General features: G+C 48.7%; 6 protein-coding genes and 1 non-coding gene across 7 annotated transcripts; 1 reads left to right on the forward strand and 6 right to left on the reverse strand.

Annotated features, from left to right (window-relative positions):
- Positions 1-198: 198 nt before the first annotated feature.
- B0H65DRAFT_421206 (uncharacterized protein) lies at positions 199-1,972 on the reverse strand (the record flags this gene model as incomplete). The annotated part of the gene is made up of 2 exons (XM_062824325.1): positions 199-1,032; positions 1,403-1,972. The coding sequence occupies 2 exons, from the start codon at positions 1,970-1,972 to the stop codon at positions 199-201; spliced, it is 1,404 nt and encodes a 467-aa protein (XP_062683862.1).
- A 6,956-nt stretch (positions 1,973-8,928) lies between these two features.
- Positions 8,929-9,753, reverse strand: B0H65DRAFT_545678 (uncharacterized protein; the record flags this gene model as incomplete). Its single annotated transcript, XM_062829399.1, has 2 exons — positions 8,929-9,369; positions 9,700-9,753. The coding sequence occupies 2 exons, from the start codon at positions 9,751-9,753 to the stop codon at positions 8,929-8,931; spliced, it is 495 nt and encodes a 164-aa protein (XP_062683863.1).
- A 2,497-nt stretch (positions 9,754-12,250) lies between these two features.
- B0H65DRAFT_517936 (major facilitator superfamily domain-containing protein) lies at positions 12,251-14,013 on the forward strand (the record flags this gene model as incomplete). The annotated part of the gene is made up of 2 exons (XM_062828687.1): positions 12,251-12,665; positions 12,725-14,013. The coding sequence occupies 2 exons, from the start codon at positions 12,251-12,253 to the stop codon at positions 14,011-14,013; spliced, it is 1,704 nt and encodes a 567-aa protein (XP_062683864.1).
- Positions 14,014-14,426: 413 nt separating this feature from the next.
- On the reverse strand, positions 14,427-15,371 carry B0H65DRAFT_545681 (uncharacterized protein; the record flags this gene model as incomplete). Its single annotated transcript, XM_062829400.1, has 2 exons — positions 14,427-14,475; positions 15,193-15,371. 2 exons carry the CDS (start codon positions 15,369-15,371, stop codon positions 14,427-14,429), a joined length of 228 nt encoding a protein of 75 aa, XP_062683865.1.
- A 51-nt stretch (positions 15,372-15,422) lies between these two features.
- B0H65DRAFT_545682 (uncharacterized protein) lies at positions 15,423-15,743 on the reverse strand (the record flags this gene model as incomplete). Its single annotated transcript, XM_062829401.1, has 2 exons — positions 15,423-15,527; positions 15,594-15,743. The coding sequence occupies 2 exons, from the start codon at positions 15,741-15,743 to the stop codon at positions 15,423-15,425; spliced, it is 255 nt and encodes an 84-aa protein (XP_062683866.1).
- Positions 15,744-15,831: 88 nt separating this feature from the next.
- B0H65DRAFT_455140 (uncharacterized protein) lies at positions 15,832-16,711 on the reverse strand. Its single transcript, XM_062826226.1, has one exon. It carries the CDS (start codon positions 16,471-16,473, stop codon positions 16,138-16,140), a length of 336 nt encoding a protein of 111 aa, XP_062683867.1. The 5' UTR covers positions 16,474-16,711; the 3' UTR covers positions 15,832-16,137.
- Positions 16,654-16,724, reverse strand: B0H65DRAFT_t142. Its single transcript has one exon. It is a non-coding gene; the product is annotated as a tRNA-Phe (tRNA).
- Positions 16,725-18,900: the final 2,176 nt, after the last annotated feature.

Consider the following 18,900-nt stretch of genomic DNA (forward strand, 5'->3'; position numbering starts at 1 on the left):
AGAACTGGCGCAATGTAGTTGCACATAGTAATGTATTAGATAAACTTTCATCGTAACTGATTGTGATGTTTTTGTGGTGTTTCCTTTGAGACGTACATGGTGGCCACTTGGCCTTGTTCCTCTCTCTTTCGTTCCGTTTGTCTGTAGAGGTAGGTATCCAACTCACTCCTTCCCGGACCCTCCCCATGACAGCGATTCTTAATTCCCCGTCTCAGGATTATACAAGCTCTCCTCAAACTTCTTCGGTTCCTCCCCAATAATCTCGGTCCACGCCTCCTTAAGGGCCATCTTGTCAAACGCAACATCCCTATGATGTCCCTTGGTGGTCCAAATCGATCCCGTGTCCTTGACATCCTTCCACCCGGGCATGTGCGCATTCTCCGGCGTATCCTTATGTTTCCCGCCATTGATATCACTCTGCGCCCCTCTCTCCCCCATGCCAATCCCCCCGATATACTCCCACTGCGCCACCACGGGCGGGAACAAGCTATAAGACACCAAATCGCGACTCATCACTAGCCTCCTCATCAACAAATCAACAGGGTTATCCAGATCCAACGCACTCCTCAACAACAGCTTCGCCGCCCCCGTATGACTAATAGCATACGCAGTCGTGCACGTAATCCCCCCACTCTTCCTAATCACCCTCTCCTTCCCCATCTTCTGTCCCCAGTAATCATTCCCCTCCGGAACACTCTCATCATCATACACAAGTTTAATCTCGTGATCCTGCGTGTACTCAAAACATTGCCCTACAGAAAATAAATCCCAGTGGGCGGATAACCAGGGGTCATCGGGGTTGGCCACTATAGGCTTGTCAGGGGAATAAGGGGGAGGGGGCCCGTGGACTTTGTGGTTATTTGGGGAACCAAAGGATGGGTCGTGCACGGCCGTGGAGTTGATTTGGTTCAGGAAGGAGATGAAGTGGCTGTTGAGGCGCGACATGATGGCGCGGATGTTGAGGTCCCAGGCGGCGTCGGATTCGAGGATTAGGATGGGGGGGAGGCGGTGGCGGGTCATTTCGGACCAGATCTGTGGGGGGTGTTAGTTTTTTGTTTTGGGCTGGTGGTAAGGGGCTGGGGGGAAGCGGGAAAAGAGGAGGAGAGGAGGAGGGGGAGGGGGGAGGAAGGGGGAGCAGGGAGGTTTGTTTCTGCTATTTAGGTGATGAGACTGGAGGTGTACGCCCATGGACATTGATCGTCTGCGTGATGAACCTCTGGGACATACATGCCCAGCAACACGTGGTCCGAGATCACCCTTTATGTTGAGGTCGGCGGACCGCCAAAGATGCCTATGTCTGACCTCAAGTCCAAGCTGGGCGAGGTCCGTCGTAATGGGAGGAGGGAAAGGGGACAGGGAAAGGGAAAAATAGGTAACAATAAAGGAGAGAAGAAAAGCATACATTAGCATGAGCCCTCCAACACCCCTTCTCACCCGTCTTCAGCTTTCCCGGCCGATGCGTAGGCGGCATCCCAACAGGGTCAATCATATCCGCCTCCACAGCCGGGTAATCCTCGATATCGAGTCCGGACATGTACGCCTGCAGCGCCATGGCGTCCTCGCGGTCATAGCGGGCCTTCATGTTGATGTACTTGATGGCGTGGAAGCCGAGGGTGCTGTTGCCCGCGTTGGTTTGGGACAACTCGAGGAGTTGTTCGGGTGTCAACTGGGTCTCCTCCTCATGTTTTCCCCCTCCTCCTTGATTGGTGGCCTCGGGATAAGGTTCATAATGGTTCTCCTGCTGGGCTGCTGAGTTTCCTCCAGGAACGGCGATGGGATCCCTCGTCTCGCTTGACGTTTGGAACGTACTGGCCAGTGCTGTCCGGTACCTTTCCAGCACAAAGATGGTTAAGAGGACGAATATGACTAGGGCGATGCGGTGGATGTGTCGGTAGGAACGCCAGTGGGCGATGATGGCCGATATGGACGACCACGAGTGGCCCGTCGTCCCGGTCTGCTCGCCCATCAACATGATGTTGTTGAGGGGGCGACCTGCAATGTTCGGATGTGCCCGAAATAGACTGTGTCCTATTTAGGTAATTTTGAAGTCCCCGGAACGAGTGGACGGGGTTCGGGCGGTAATGGAATTGATGGGGAAGATCCGGGGAAGGGAATGGCGTCACTTTATGGCATTTGTATGGTCGTCGGTGCCGCGCCGGGCAAGTGGTCGAGGCTTTGAGATGATGATAGATGGTACTGGGTCGCTACAGAGCTGATATGATATGCTGGGTGAAGCAAGTGAATGTGATGCAAAATTGCAATGTGGTTTAGGCCCGGGCCTGTTGAGATCGAAAACCCGGTTTCCCCGGAGCCGAATCGGGGCTGTCGATACGCGGATGATCCCAGTATATCGCGTGGATTTTATATATGGTGGATCGGTCTCGATCGATGGCGTCGTCTCGTGTAAGTGGAAGTGGAGAGAGTGGACCCTTTTTTCGTCTTATCTTTGGCCTGGTCTGATCGGATCTCGAATATCCTCGTGGCGGATGAAGACGTCAAGATGTCAAAGAGATGGGAGGTATCGAAGTTCTAAGGATTTTTGATGAAAGAAGGGTATGCAGTAAGATATGGTGCTTATTTGACCCACCCCTCCATATCCCTTTTGAGACAATGAGAGGCGGGCAGGGATGTGGGAAGTGGAAAGCACCGCGAACAGGAAAAGAGGAGATGAGGCTGGAACTGGAACCGGCAGTTGAGTGACCTCCTGAGACATCCCATACAAACAATTCCGTCGGCGATGTGATGCGTAGAGGTACTAGGAAGGTACTCGATGTAAGGTATTCGATAGTCTCACTGTTAAGGCTTATCCTCATTCGGCGGGGGAATTCCAGGCAGCCTCGAAAGCCAAGCAAACAAATCTTGTTGGCTTCCCTAGTTCCGGTAAGTTAGTTCCCTTGATACGAGGTGACATTTCGCACTTGTAGGATCCTCCTCCGCGTAGATGGGGAGCACTGCCCTCTACGCCCTGTTCTTTACAGGATAGGAAAAAGATTGGTCAGGGTAATTGGGATAAGCGAGCATGGGGCGAGTCCCACTACCAAAGCCTGACCCCGGAGGAAAATCCGCGGAGAGAAGACAAAGAAAAAAAACGAAATCGGTAACACGCCATGGTAAGATTGGTAACCCGCCATGGTAAATCGCCTTTTTTGCACCAAAGTTGAGCAGGCCTACTGCGCATGGGTCTGCTCCGCCAATGATAGCTCGTATTAAAGACAACGAACATCGTCAAAAAGTCAGTCATCAAATTTCAGCATCTTTTGACCTCCAATACGACATAGAAATTTGAAGGAGCGTCTCATACAAGCAGACTGCGGCAGAGCCCATTCGAATTCGAAACAACCCGAGCAAGAAATACGATGTCAGCTTTCATTTTGGTAGTGTTATCGCAGTTCAGACTTGAAGAGTTGGATGAAAATTACCATGGCGGGTTACCAATCTTACCATGGCGTGTTACCGGTTTCGAGAAAAAAAGGGGGACCTGGGACCTGGGATATGTAAATGTACTAAACCTTGTAGGGCCATGATAAAGTTACCAAGCCTGCAAGGATACAATGTCAAGAAAGTTTGTTGCGGTGAAGCTTACCCAATTGCAGTCTAGCCCCCAGGCACACCACTTGGTGTGAGGGACGGGTTGGACGACCCCAAAGAAGCAACTCCACTGAGGCTGAAGACGACATGGCGCCAATATCAACAGAGCATGGCGCCTGTGTTGTGGGAGATGATTGGTCCAAGTCCTGTTTTCGTGGAAGTGGGTGCCAGTCTCACTGTCTTGCTTTTGCTTTGTATGTTTTGCACCTCGGCGTGTACTGCGCATGGTGTGGTGTGGTGTTGGTATGTATGTGTCGGGAAGTTGCTGAGGTAATGTCTCTGTGTCGCTTTCGGCTTGTTCGGTTTTGTTTGTAATTGATCGCGCGCGGTCTTTTTCTCGATTGGGTGAGAGAGAGTCTCGCCGCCGGTTCCTTGCAACTTTCCGAGGGAGCCCACCATCTTGAAGCATCAGCCACTGTGGTCCACGGCTATCAAACCGATGATTGAAATTGAGGGGGATCTCATGGCAATCTATTTGCAACAAGGCTTGGTTTACCTTATTTCATTTAGATGCCGCACAATCAATCACGAGATTTTCTGCTGAAAAATATGAGGATGCAAAATGCAAGGGCAAGAAATGTTCCCCAAAATGTTGAATGGAATGGGACCCAAGTGTAACCTGGGAGCCACCCGGCTAAACCAAATGCGGTTGGGCGGTCAGTCATCGCCCCCTGCGCCAACACGGCGGGGTCATTTGGAAAAAAGCTTGGTATCCGTGCACGGACCATCTCACCACTGTCAGAGCACGTGCAGAGGTTCTGACAGCGTCCCCAACAGCTGGAACGGGACGGGAACCTGGTTGAAGTCACGTTTCATTTTCCATCGAAGTCCGATGCGATGCCATGACAGAATACGATACCGAATGTGCTATCTATTTCCGTTGGTTAGTTTCAACCTTTGCATCGTTGTCGTAGTCTTTTTACGATTGCGTTTCTATCCGGGCAACCGGGCTACCTTACGGTCGCCACTAGGCAACAAAATTACCGTCGGTCTTTGGACAACCCCGACGCCGACATGCATCCGGGCCTCATGTGCCAGCCGCCGGACAAACAGCATCTCCATCAACGACTTCCGGTCGCCACTCACCACCGCACCTTATCTTTATCACCCATTCACATTCCCTAATATCGTACACCAAACCTCACATACCCAAACGCTCAATAAGCATACCCACGGCAGCCGATCCAGTAATTCATCCGGCAAATACAAGTGATCCTTCACCACCTGCCTCGGCGTCAGCGCCAACCTCTGCGCAACACAACATGGGCCTAACCCACAACCGCGCCGGCGTCGGCAACCATTCCGGTTGGGCCCGGCAGCAAAACCAAGACGTGCGTGCTCCCCGTCGCCAAAGCCATGGCCGGCGTCGACATGTGCGCCCCGAGCCCAACGCCTACCGCGAACTACCTACACTAGCACACAGCAGCCGAGTGGTCGCGGGTCCTCAAGGGGTGCACGCGTATAGCGGCCATCGACACGGACGGCTCGAGGTGTTGTAGGCGCCCAAGTTTACCAATATTGTAGGGGCCCTGCTAGACGGGCACTAGTCCTTTGGCTCGCCGGGCACTAATACTCCTGGGGGTTAGGGTTCTCTGTATGTAAATATTAGGGGGTGTTTTTGGTGATATAGTCCATGGTGTTGATAGTTATGTAAAAGACGGGTCGTGCCCGCCAGCCGCCCAGCCCGCCTAGATTTAGCCGCCCAGACCCAGCCGCTTAGACTTAGCCGCCTAGACTTAGCCGTACGTACGTGCCTCCCTCCTTTTGATATATTACTAATATTATTATCGCTATTTAATAAAGATTATAGATTTAATTAAGATATTGTATTCTATAGAAATTTCTATATAAATTAATGTATATTAATTTTAGATTATTGTGAATAGTATTTATAGATAATGCGCTATAGTGTTGAGATGCGCTGGCGGTTGTTCGAGTCTATTAGAGGTTTGGAGTGTATTAGAGGTTTGGAGTACTTTGGGGCATTTATATATATAATAATAAATAAATTGTTAGAATTATCGTTTTTGAGCCTACTTATAGACTTAGTACTCTAGTAGTTGGTTTAGAGATTCTATTATTCCTTGTCCTCTTTAGAGTCCGGGTTGGTTCCGGGGTAAATGAATGTGTTGTAGTGGCCTTTTTGCGGGCGGGTGGTTCGTTTTTATTGGAGGAAGTAAATAGATCGTTTAATTCTCTTCCTTTATCCTCCTTTTTGTCCTTATTAATTGCCTCCTCCTCGTTATTATTTCTAAATGCTAAAGGGTTGGTTGAATTTAAAAATTGGCTATTTAATTCATTTTTGGCACTCTTTGTTATAAAAGAATGTATTGTAGTACGTTAATTATATATAGGGAGTTCCTCGTTATTAGAATCCTCTTCATCCTCTTCGTTTAGCTTCTATTTAGAGAGGTGGCAGCGTATACTTTACTTTAACTATAGGGTATTACCTTTAAATAGAGGTAGTTTCTTGGCTTTTTTGGTCTTTGTTGCTTTTTTTTTCTGTTTACCCTTTTATTTATTTTTCTTTATACCTTTTTTTTAATTTCTTTCTTTATTTCTTTTTATCTTTTTAGCCTTCTTAGGAGTAAGGGGGACGCCGTACTCTATTAGTATAGTAATTATAATATTTACTTTAAGGCGGCTTCGAAGTCACTTAGTAACTTTAGGCTTTAGAATATAAATATATAGGTTATCGTTATCGAAGAACTTTTAAAGGTGCTAATATTTATAAATATAGCTAAAACGGAGCGGTAGATCGTTATTAATAAGGTTATAAATATTATAATGGTAAGGGATACCGTATTATTAAATAGTATTACAATTATCGTTATTAAAGTAGTAGATATCTTTATTGGGATTTTTCTTCTTTCGATTGAAGGCAATTTGGGTATAATAATATTTGTAAATAAGAAGGTCTAAGTATTTATAAGAAACTTTTACTACTATAATTCCTATTTATAATCGGCCTATAAAGCTATTTTTGATTCTAATTTCTTTGTTAACTACTTTATACTCCTAAACCTTTTCTTATTCAGTAATCATTTCTTAAATAGCGGTAATTAAACTATAGAAGTCTAAGCGGCCTATAAGGATAAAATTTTTAATACTTATATTAATTAATTCAATAGGAGAAGTAACAATAATATTATAGTTAAGATATTTACTAATAAAATAGCGTGCCTATTATTATTTAATAGGTATTTAGACCTTTTGGAGGTAATATAAAATTAAAAGTTAATTTGAGAATTCCTTTTTGAGTATTTACTAAATATCTTAGAACTTTACTTTAGTCTTTAAATATATAATAACTTTCTATATTTTAAATATACTTATTAGGGTATAGGAGATAGCCTTCTTAATATCGGCAGGATTATTATTATTTTAATAATTACTTATAATCCGAATAGCCTTTGAACGGGTAGTACGTAACTTCGCTTAATTTACTATATTAAGGTTAATATCTTCTCCCTCTTCTTTATTTAATAAGAATTCTTTATCGTTAGAATTATTTTTATTTTTTTCCCCTTTACTTTTTTTTACTATTGGATAGTACGTTCTTATAAATATAAAAGATATAGAGTTATTATTAGACTTTAAAGAATACTTTTAATATAATTGACTTCATTTCTTTACTATAATTAATAAGGATAATATTAGGTTTAGGGATTTTATAGTGTTGGCGTAAATTTTAAATACCTTATAATAAGAAAATAAAGGCTTTTTTTCTTTTATTATTCATAAAGTTAAAGAAAGAGTTAAATATTGTACTTACGTTAATTATATTAGTAATTGATATAAGAGGGAACCGATAACGGTTAATTAAATACGTATTATTTATATTTATAACCTTTAAGTAGCGTTTTATTATTTATATTATAATACCTAATCCCTATATAAAAGTAATTAGACGTTTATTTTTTAACAAAATTAATTAGATAATTAATAAAAAGAAGAAAATATTCTTTATACTTTATTATGAATAATTTAATATAGAACTTTATTTTTATTAAAATTTTAAATAAAGTCGGTAATTAATTTATATCTATCGAGAAGTTCTATACGTAATCGAACCGTTATATCATATATATCCTTCTTCGTAAAGAATATATTTAGGAATTACTTATTAATTATAATATTAATTTCTCTAACTTTAATAACGTTATAGCTGGAAGTAATTTCGATAATTTCGCATACTTCGTTCGTAAACTTTATTTTACGGATTTAGAGATAGGCGGTAAGGTAAAAAAGTAAGTAATTATAAGCTTAGTAATTTTTATTTCTACTTATTCGAAATATTTAACTATTGGCTTTACTCTTCTTCATAAAAATACGCTATTTATAATCGTATTTACGGTTAGTAGTTTTATATAAACTACTTAATTTAAATAGCCGCGGTTTACTATATCGATTATAGAATAATTCGTATCGAATATATTTGCTATCGATTTTATTCTTCCTATTGCAATAGATAATTACCTAACCGTAGAAATTAGTAAATTTATTAATTTTATTTTAATATTCTTAAATAATTTTACAACCCTTTATAATACTATTAGGGGGATTCTCGAATTTATAAACTTATCTTTCCTCTTATTATCTATATTACTTATCGTTATCGCTAAATCGAGGGCGCTTGGGAGTAGGAGTTTGGGAAGATTTGGTAGAAGCCTAGGGAGAGTTGGTAGAAGTTTAGAGAGATTCGGAGGCTTTATTGGAGGGTAGGCGAGTATATATAGGTTTGGGAGGGAGATTTTGAAGGTTAGGGAAGTCGTTATTATCGTTATCGTTATTGTTTAATTCGTTAGACGAAATTTCGATTGTTATAGATGCTTAGTTTATAATATTGATTGTGCGCGCGGTTTTTCTAGTTTGATTGATTTTATAGGCGATTAATTTCGTTGATATTTAGTGATAGAGGTAGTTAAAGGGTAAAAAATTACTAAGTTTATATATTTAGTACGTGCGGTTGAGTGTGGGTACGGTTGGATTTGGGCGGTTGGGTTGGGCGGTTGGCGGGTATGACCTATATTTTTACGATTATTAATACTATGAGCGGTATTACGAAATTACATAACCCAGATTCTAACTACAGAGAACCCTAACCCCCAGGGGTATTAGTGCCCGGCGAGCCAAAGGATTAGTGCCCGTCTAGCAGGGCCCTATTGTAGAACATGAATTGCGGCGTGCTGCCGGAGTCGGTGCCTGGGGGCGCGTACCCTAGAGGTCGGGGTTGACTTTTTCGTAGTCGTATGGTTCCTGTTTTTTGTCCAACCAATTGTCAGCCCTCTCTCTCTGCCTTTTTCCTCCTTGAAAGGACGAGGATGTATGGAAAGCTCCCTACTTATTCGGCCCCGGATCAGTACCCCCTCTCCCTCCCCTATTAGGCTGCGGTGGGTTAGCACTGTTAAAATCGAGATACAGCCCCAAATCAGCATTAGCATCCTGTCCATTGACAGACTGTGGGTTCGGTACGATGGCCGGGTTTGCTGTGTCGAGGTCGGGTTGGGGTGAGTTGGCTCCCAGCAAGTTGGTGCCGCCACGGAGAGAGCCGGTTCGGGTTCGGCCGGTTGTGGTTGGGATTGGAGATACTCCGGCGACGGGTCCGGAGTTCTCGCCGTAGACCATTCTGTGAACCGACATTGTCAGGTTTTGCTGGCATTCGACGATGACTAGGAGGGAGGGAGAGGATCTCACTGCGGAGCAGGCAATGCCAGCCCCGTTGACTAAAACGCGGCGGCAAGCGCCAGTAAGACCGCCGAGAAAGTCATCGTGAGAAGACTGTGATGGTGGTGGTTATCTTGAACCAAAGTCATTTTACAGATCTTCTACCTACCTACCCCTCACAACATCTCCTGAAGAGAAGAGCATCTCCGCGGCCTTTTCTTATACCCCCAAAACCCATGCAAGGTACGACTGCAATTCCCCAAATCAACAATGAGATGCCCATGGCGTCCCTCTTTTCTGACATGATGAACGCCATGGCGCGGAGTTGATTATCGCTTTTCAGTCCAAATCGTCCGGTGTCTTCTCACGGGAGGGAACATCCATCGAACATTCTCTGGCTTAGTCTCTGATGATCCTTCGATATCACTTGACCGGAAGCTTTACGTCTCCGACCGTCTCCGACCGTCTTCGACCCTCTCCGTTGGGGTTTATCGGCATTTTTGGGGGGTTCTGGCGGGGCTCGTGGTCAACCTCACTGCCTCACTCACTCCATGAAGCTCATCCCTGTCATCCCTGCTCGAGTGATGTAAGGGTCGCTCGCGTACACAAGGCAGGACAGGTACCGCGGCTCCGGTCTTTCGGGTTATACACCCGGAGGATATATCATTTATAGTCCCTGGGAGACGTGCCAGGTGAAGCGTGGAAGGGACGACATTATCACATCTGCCATGCGGCGAGGAAGTCTGGAGTTGAGGCTGTGTTGTTCGACCATGGGGCACTTTTTGATGGAGTGCTTACCTACTCTCGTTCACAAATGTTTCTTACCTTAGTCAAAACACAAAGCTCACAACTTGGTAGGAGATTGAAGACTGGCAGTTGAGTAGCCAACATGAAAGACGCTTGGGCATCTCTCTGATATGGGCTAACACCCCCCGGCCTTCATTCTACCTTTTCCTCCTATCCTTCCTCCTCTTTGTCTATCGGTTTTCTGCCCCAGGTCCCTTGCATAATCCGTCATCGCCCTGGGGGCTATTGTCAGCGTAGTTCGCCTCCCTTGGGTTATTGTTTTTCGGGAGAGCTCACCTTCATAATGTCTGATCGTCCAACACATCGTTGCTGCGTCTCGAGGCTGTATGGAAGAATGTTTTGGGTTCAAATATGATAGTACTTGTCTGACTGGTGTTGTTGAACGGCTGGAGGCGTTCGAGTCTGGTGTTTGCTTGAATCTGAGGTGGTTCAATAGAGCCTGGCCCAAGCTGCTGACCAAGTTTTGGTAAGTGTACCGGAAGTTAATGCCGGTATCAAGAAGTGTCCTGGAGGATCGAAGGAATGAAATACAACTTGCAGGAATTGGGAATACTGCCAACACGATGCTGATACGGGGCAATATATCCGAGCTGCACCAAACCTCGGATGCATGTCCGTACTTCTGGAAGGATTCGCCTTTGTCAACAGCGGCCAACACTGGCAGTTGGCCGGTTTGAAAGCAACTGGAGCACATTCTAGTCTACAGAGGTAAGCCGGTTGGGCTCCTCCTACCACGGAGTAGTTTGCGGCTCTTTTCCTGCTGTCTGTCCTTCCCTGCATTTCCCTAGGTCACTTATTTCGGCAATGGCAAGTAGATCAACCCATCAATGCGCGCGGCCCGGCCTTATCCATCGTCATGGAAGAGCATGGTTACATCGGTGAGCCTGTGCACATGGCAAGACATGATCAACTGCAGGAGATGGTGTCCAGAAGCTGTCAATCCAGCCTGCAATGATGATCGTAATCGACATGTACATGGCTCTGCCGTTTTTCCCTTGGGTTCCTTGTCGTCGTTGTCGATGTTAATGGGCCAGCTGGTCGATGAAGCACCAGGGTTTTCCTGGCGTGGGTTGCCCTTCCCGAACTGAACCGGCAACTGACCTCCTCTGTATACCTGCTAGGCATGAAAGGAAGGAACGTCTGTCGTCTTTCTGATGTCTGGCATAACAGCTTGGATCCGATTCCACTCTTGGAAAGAGCGACGCCCACTGGAAATTGTTAAGGCATAGTTTGCTTCCATGACGAAGCCCAGAAAGGAGTCCAACCTCCCAGCCAATTGCGCACCTCTCAGAACCATCTACAGCGTCCACGATTCGCAACAACACCAAGAATCACGACATCTAGATCTTCCACTTGTTCTCCACGACACTTGGCACCGTCGCTGTGCTAGTCTTGAATTCGGTGGAGCTTACTAGCGCAATTCGTCTTTGGTTCCTGCATCCTCGTGAGCCGTTGTTGCGTTTTGGCGACAGCACCATCTCGCACGCGAAGCACGTCATCACTCCAGCACGACGCTCCGCCCTATCGCCGACAACCTACCGTCAACCACCCAAACACAACTGCCTAACACCAATCACCCAATGGGCAAAACAACTTGTTCGATAAGTTTTCCGTTTATCAGTCTTCGGCATTACGCAATGACTGCCCTGGCTTGCCTGGAAATCTGGAATAATGTCCGCCTATCAGGTATGTCAACCCTCCAATTATGCCAGCACCTTTCGAGATATCACTAGTGGATAGATCCATACCCAATGTTTAAGTGCTGACCTTTTCTATAACAGACGCCCAATCCGTCCATCACGTCCGCGGAGCAATACTCGTCCATGATGGCGCCATCAGTCGACACACGTCGACCATTCCCAACGCAGGACCAACAGCCCCTGAACTTACGCGATAGATCGACATGACGCAAGATCATACTCAGTTGTCAACATAAAATGTTCCGAGTTGCTGCCAAATCCTTTTGCTACCAGCCACGGCGGCCATCCAACAGATTTCCTTATAACTCGCGTCACGGTACGATGTTGATGTCGCCATGTCTTGGACTTCCGCGGAGATACTATTGAACACCAGACCAAGCCGTATCCAAGTCTCGTCCCGTGCGCCTTTGTCGACGCCAATCTCGACAAACTGCCACCCTCATCCAGGCTGATCGATCGCTAGAAGCCTCCCGGGCCGTGCCGCAGCCATGGCAGACTTCCAAGACGAAAAGAAGGTGGTCTCTGCCATCGACACACCTTCCTCGGGATCCCTGAAAGACGTCACGCGTGTTTCATCACCGGCCCGTTCCGCCTCTGTATCCCAGGTCTCACTCGCAGAAGAACTCGGCGGCACGAAAGACGCCAACTACGGTTCGACCCCTGATCATGTCTTCAGTGACCCTGCAATCGCTGCGCACTGGACTGAAGTCTATGAGGGCGCCGGGTACGAGAACCGCCACCGATTTGACCCATCGTTCCAATGGGGCGCCTCGGAAGAGCGCAAGCTTGTGCGCAAGATCGACTTTAGGATCATGCTCTGGGCTTGGATCATGTTCTGCAGCTTGGACTTACATCGGAAGAACATCAACCGAGCTATCAGCGATGATATGTTGCCGGAGCTGGGTATGTCCTTCATGATTCTGCCCTTCCTTGTATCTTCACCGGATACTGACGCGACCCAGGAATGAACACAAACGACTTCAACTATGGTCAAACCATCTTCCTTGCTACCTTCCTGCTCGCTGAGCTTCCCTCCGGCCTCGTAGCCAAGAAGCTCGGCGCTGATCGCTTCATTCCCATGCAAATCGTGTCTTGGTCCATCTTGTCAGGCGCTCAAGTCTGGATCAAGAACAGAGCCCACTTCTACGTCATCAAGGCGCTTATGGGCGTTGCCATGGGTGGCTTCATCCCCGACATTGTCCTTTATTTGACGTACTTCTACAAGTCCAACGAACTGCCTCTCCGCTTGGCTTTCTTCTGGACTGCTCTGTCAACTGTCAACATTGTCGGTTCTCTAATGGCCGCTGGTATCTTGCAGATGCGGGGAATCAGAGGCTGGAGTGGTTGGCAGTGGCTGTTCCTGATCGAGGCCCTGATCTCTCTCGTCGTCGGGCTCTTCGCGTTCGTTCTGATGCCCCCGGGCCCTTGCCAGACCAAGTCCTGGTTCCGCGGAAGGAACGGGTGGTTCTCCGAACGCGAGGAATACATCATGGTCAACCGCCTGCTGCGCGATGATCCCTCCAAGGGCGACATGAACAACCGCGAGGGTGTCTCGGCCAAGGGTCTGCTCAAAGCCATCAAGGAATGGGAGATGTGGCCGCTCTACATCGTCGGCGTGTGCGCTTACATCCCTCCCGGTCCTCCCGGTAACTACCTGAGTCTGATCCTACGCACCCACGGCTTCAGCGTTTTTCAGGCCAACCTGCTCACCATTCCCGCCTACTTCCTGTTTGCCTGCAACTTGGTTATTCTCTCTTACTTCTCCAAGCGTTTCAATGAGCGTGGCTTCATCGCCTCCATCTCGCAGTGGTGGATGCTTCCCTTCTTCGCCGCCATCGTCGCCCTGCCCAACGCCGGCGTCTGGGTCCGCTACGCCCTCCTCACCGGTGTCTTGTCGTACCCTTACTGCCACGCCATCCTGGTGGCTTGGAATGCCCAGAACAGCAACAGCGTGCAGACGAGAGCGGTGTCCACGGCGTTGTACAACATGTTTGTGCAGGCTGGCAATATCATTTACGATAACATTTACCGCGAGGACGACATGCCGTTGTATAGGAGGGGTAACAAGGTGTTGCTGGCGATTGTTTGCTTGAATATCGTGCTGTTTCTTCTGACCAAGGCGTTTTATGTGTGGAGGAATAAGTTGAAGGATGAGCAGTGGAATGCCATGACGCCGGAGGAGCAGCAGGAGTATGTTTTGACTACTAAGGATGAGGGGCCGAAGAGGTTGGATTTTAGGTTTGTTCATTGAGGTAGTTGTGGTTTGATGGTGTTAAATGGAGGGAGGAAGATGCTGGTTATAACGGGACAGCATTGGATGATAATGATACCCATGACTGCACAAAAGGAAGAATGAAGACGGTGAATTATGGGAAAGGTTGAAATAAACAAAAGTTCTAGCTTGATTCAGGTTAATTTTCAAGTGACTCTGCGCTAACTGAAGAGAACGTGTTTTCCGCTTAAAGAAATTCTAAAGAACCTTTGTGAGTCCAATACCCAAAGTGTGTGTACTCCCTTTCGCTTGTATCGTGCAAAGAAACTTGTAAGTTGTATCCGCCTTTCTATCTCCCCATTCCCCTTGGAAACATCAAACATGCCCCCAACTACCTCTACCAGAAAAATTTAAACCCATTGAAAGCAAAGAGTGTCCGCCCCGAAATCACATCATTCCAAGTGGGAAACCTCGGCCTCAAAGGCCATGGCGAGTGCTGTGCTGCATACAGGTATCCCACACAGAACGCCTCCCCGACGAAGATGGCGTCCACTTCCTAATCGTTCTCGACCAACAAAAGTCCGCCGGAGGCCCTCATTCATACGATGCAGACGAGCGCAAGCCTTGCAAACAACAACCTGGGAAGTTCTTGTCTCGATGTTGAACGGGGTCAGGATCCATCCGACAGACGTTTGTTGTTCTCAGGGGATCATATCGGGTGGCCACGAGATCGGATAAGTAGCCCGCAAACGTGGGGACAAAAAACGGGAAGCAGCTGCCCCTCCAGTCTAACGGAAGTTTGGAGCATAGATGTGAAGACCAAACGCATCGAGATCCAAAAGTGTTACTTCTACACGCCTCGCATACGGCAAAGAGGCTTCTACATGTATTTCATCTGGAGTGTGCCACACATTTCATCCGGCATACATCGCCAACAGCAACCACAGCATAGAGGCACACTCATCCTATTTTCAGGGAGCAAACAACAGGACACCCACACGAAGACATACGAAGAGAAAGGGCAGACCAACACGTCTTGGGCCTAGGGGTACATAGCACATCTTAATGTCAAAGAAACGATTCAAGAAGGGTCAAAGAATCACAGAGAATATGTGGTAGGTTAATGGATTTACGTCTAGATGTACCTATCTACCCGCCGGCTCCAAAGAGAGCCATATGCATTTTCTTCTCCATATCCTGCGACGGCTGGCTTCGTACGTGTACTCGGCGGCGCTTGGAAACGGGACATCCTCGGACATGATACCGGAGCGGACACGGCGGAGCTCCTGCATGTGGGCGCCGACACCGAGGCTGGAGGAGTCCAAGGTGGACGCAGAGGGTCCTGATATAGGTACCGGCCTCGCAAGAAACCCAGAAGACACCGAGGTGACGGTCATTGTCGAACTCGATGAACTGGCTCCGCGGCGTCCAAAGCTGGCACCGGTAGCTCAAAGGCAGCAGCCATCGGCGGCGTAGTTGGCGCCACAATCTTTGGTCTCTTGCTGATCGGTCTTCTGGCCTTCTGTCTCTTCCGCCGCCGCCGCCTTGAACGCCTAGGCTAAGGTCGACGCAAAGGGTTCTGATATAGGTACCCGCCTCGCAAGAAACCCAGAAGACACCGAGGTGACGTTCATTGTCGAACTCGATGAGCTTGGACTCGTAAATGGAGCGGATACGGAGCTGGCGCTAGCCTGCTGAAGCACGCGGTCGCAGTGGTCGCCGGTACGCCCAGTGCTCTTGCACTGGCAGCACATCCACTGGGTAGCCATGGTTGGAGGAGATGTGGTTATTTGTGAGAGTGGGTGAAGATTTGAGAGTGGTCTGATGTTACCAGATAGGCACTATCAGCGCTGAAGGCACAGGCCGAAAATCCAGCGTTGGAGCTCCTCGCTTGCTCTCGTAGATGGAACGGATACGAAGCTGGCGCCCATCGCGATGGTGACGCTACGAGCGGTGTAGGCAATGTTCCGAGAGGCGGGGGCGAGGCCAATGGCGCGAGTGAAAAGAGGACCCAAGGCGACGTTTCCGATGGCGACTTGACGGCAGAGATCAAAGGGGATCTCTGGAGGTGTGAAAGATGAGCAGTGATGGTTGCCTGTCGAGAGAAGAGGAGGGAAAAGAGAAGAGATTCACCAATGACAGGTAGAGGTGACTCAGACCGTATCAGTGGCATGTGAGATTCACCAATAATCGGTGGACTGCTGCTGCCCAATAGGTCGAGGACAACCGAACTGATGGTGGACTGGTGGACTGGCTGGCTGCTGTGGCAGGAACACCGAGGATCCGACCGAGAGCCACGAGCACGAGGGTAAAAACGGTGAGAAGGACCATGAAGTCCATGGGGTTGCGCATGGCGGGGTTGTTGCGCACGATGCACGTGCAAGTGTCACCAATGTCGACAAGGAGACGTCCAACCTCTCGCTTGGCGGGGCGCGAGGTGAGCCTCAGGTCAGGATCCATCTCGCAAATAACCGAGGCGAGGTCGATGAGGGCCTTCATACCGGGAACAAGGGTCTCACAACCCTCAAGACCGAAACGTTTGTCGCCCGATGCTCGTGGAGAGACCAGTGACAGGGTCAAGGCGAGGCTCGGCTGTCCAGACACTGTGGTATGTACGGAGAATAAGTCGGACTGACCACAAACTGAGCGGCCTGCTGGACAGGCACCTGGAGACCAAGCTGTGCTGATGCAGGAGTCGAACCTGCTCCTCGAGGGCTTTACCCCCGCGCGCTACCGTAGCGCCTTCACGCCGTCGTGGCGGGGGGTGTAGTAATGAAGTTCAGGGCCGACGAACGGCGTCAGCGTCTCTCGTACGTGATTGATCGTGCATCCTCGAAAGGTGGTAAAGGTGTGCCGTCAGCTTGATGGCCTTCTCGGGGGCGACACCAACAAGCTGGGGCAGAACACCCGAGTAGAGAACTACAAGTGTGCGCTGTGTGCTTTTGCCTTCGTAGGGTTTCTATTCGCTTTCTGGGGAACGCGTACTGGTGGCGTCCAAATCGAGATGCTGCCTCGCCCACTCATAGATGTACTTCTTGAGCGCCTTCCACCGACGACACCCCAGAGGACACCTATTCTCCTCTGGAGTATCGTCCTTCTCTTCGCTATCGAGCATAATGTGGCCCGTAGCCTTGGCCATGGCCGCGGCAGTATTCCGGTAGAGTACTTCCGCCAGCTCCCAGAGGGAAGTGAGCGTGAGGAGAGAAGATTGTCAAAGGGGGGAAGTGTCGAGATAAAAGGTTGCTTGCGTGGTGCTGTTGGGATATCTGGGTTTTGGGTAAGTAGGTATGGTGTACAGGAAGAGACCAGTGACGGGTATCTGAGCAGGTGGTGGGCTTTTCTCGACGTCTAGAGGTAACAGGAAGTCAGCGTATGTTTCATTGAGACTGATGTTGGTTTGGAGAATGCTAGCCCGTCATGACGGTCAAATGAAAGGATGTGGGTTATTTTCTCACCTGGAATTCTTCGAGTTCGTGTTCCAGTACAGACCGCCGAGAAGGGCTGGGACATCTCGAATGCCACCACACACGAGAGAAGTTGCTGTTCAAGATGGCTTTGGCGGTCCCACGAGAGGAGGCTTCAGGCTCCAGTCAGACTCAGGATGGAAGGAACTTATCGGCCTTGAGGTGTTTGGCTTGACTCACCTAGCGGAGTTGTTGGCGTGCTTTTGAACCGTTTGATCTGGACCTGAGATGGCGCTGAAGGCAAGACGAGAGCTGAAGCTGTCGAGATGAACAGCAGAGTTGTAGAGAGGGGTAGGTACTGGAGTCATCGAGACGATTAGCGAACGGTGCCGATTACTGGAGCGATTGCTAGCTGCCACCACTACCACAGGTGTAGGTACTTACCTCTACTCGTTGGCATCAAAGCCGGCTGGCACTCTGGCGACACTCATAGGACCATGGAAACGAGACTCGACAACGTAGCCTGACTCAACAACGTGGCCGCTGGCGCCCTCGACCTCCCGACTACTATGTGCCGGTCGGAAGGGGACGGCGTTGACGATGGCCTCAGATTGAACTTGAGGGGTACGGCCAGGCAGGCTAGCGACGACGAGGTGGAGGTGCCTCCTAGGTACCTAATCCCAGCCTGGTAGAGGGCGGGCGGGCAGTGTCAGTTTGTTGTCACCTCGTCTTGACGGCTGGACGACGAGGAGAAGGGCAAGAGAAGGAAACTTACAGTACTCGTGAGGAGCAAGCTCCCAGATGGAGGAGGCACCTCCATTTTTTTTGTGTTTGGGGAGAAGAAGAAGTGACGGAGAAAATGGCCAAGAGAGGACGAAGTGGCGGAAGAAGGAAACGGGAGGAGGGCACGGCAGCCTGAAAAATATCCCTCTACTCCCCAGGTCAGGTGATGGGGGAGGGAGGGGAACCTGGAGGGGGGGTTTCTAGCCCTGACGCGTAGCAAGACGTGCCTTCTTTCTTCGGTTCCGAGGCAGAGGAGGTCAGGAGGCTGGACGGGAGTGGGCACGGGCCGTGTCTTCGGCGAAATTGCTCCAGCTAGGTACTACACACCCCCATCCATAAAGGTACCTACCCCTCTCTTGGAACTTGTCATAGACACTGTACCTAATGTATCCGTACGGTAGGTAGGTTCTTTCCGTCATGAAGTGACCTTTGTATGCGGTCGGGTTGGACGTTGGCCGGTGCCAGGATAGGTGTGCTGGTGACTTTGTTGTCAACCTGAGTCTACCTCTAGTTTGCCGTGCTGCTGCGGTCTGCCTCTTCCTTGGCGTCGTCAATGGCCAAACAACCCAAAGCCATGCCACAATCCAGCCCTGGCTTGTTTGTCAGCTTGGTACCAGGCAAAAAACGCACATTTTCACTGAAAGTCGAAAGGGTTTCGGGCTTCCCAGCGGATGGGTGCTCTAGACTGACATCTTCCAGTCCTGAGGGCCTTGGTAAGGAAGGGCCTTGGAGAAGACGG

Source organism: Neurospora tetraspora (genome assembly GCF_033439725.1).
Source record: "Neurospora tetraspora strain CBS 560.94 chromosome Unknown B0H65scaffold_2, whole genome shotgun sequence".
In the NCBI taxonomy this organism is placed as follows: domain Eukaryota; kingdom Fungi; phylum Ascomycota; class Sordariomycetes; order Sordariales; family Sordariaceae; genus Neurospora; species Neurospora tetraspora.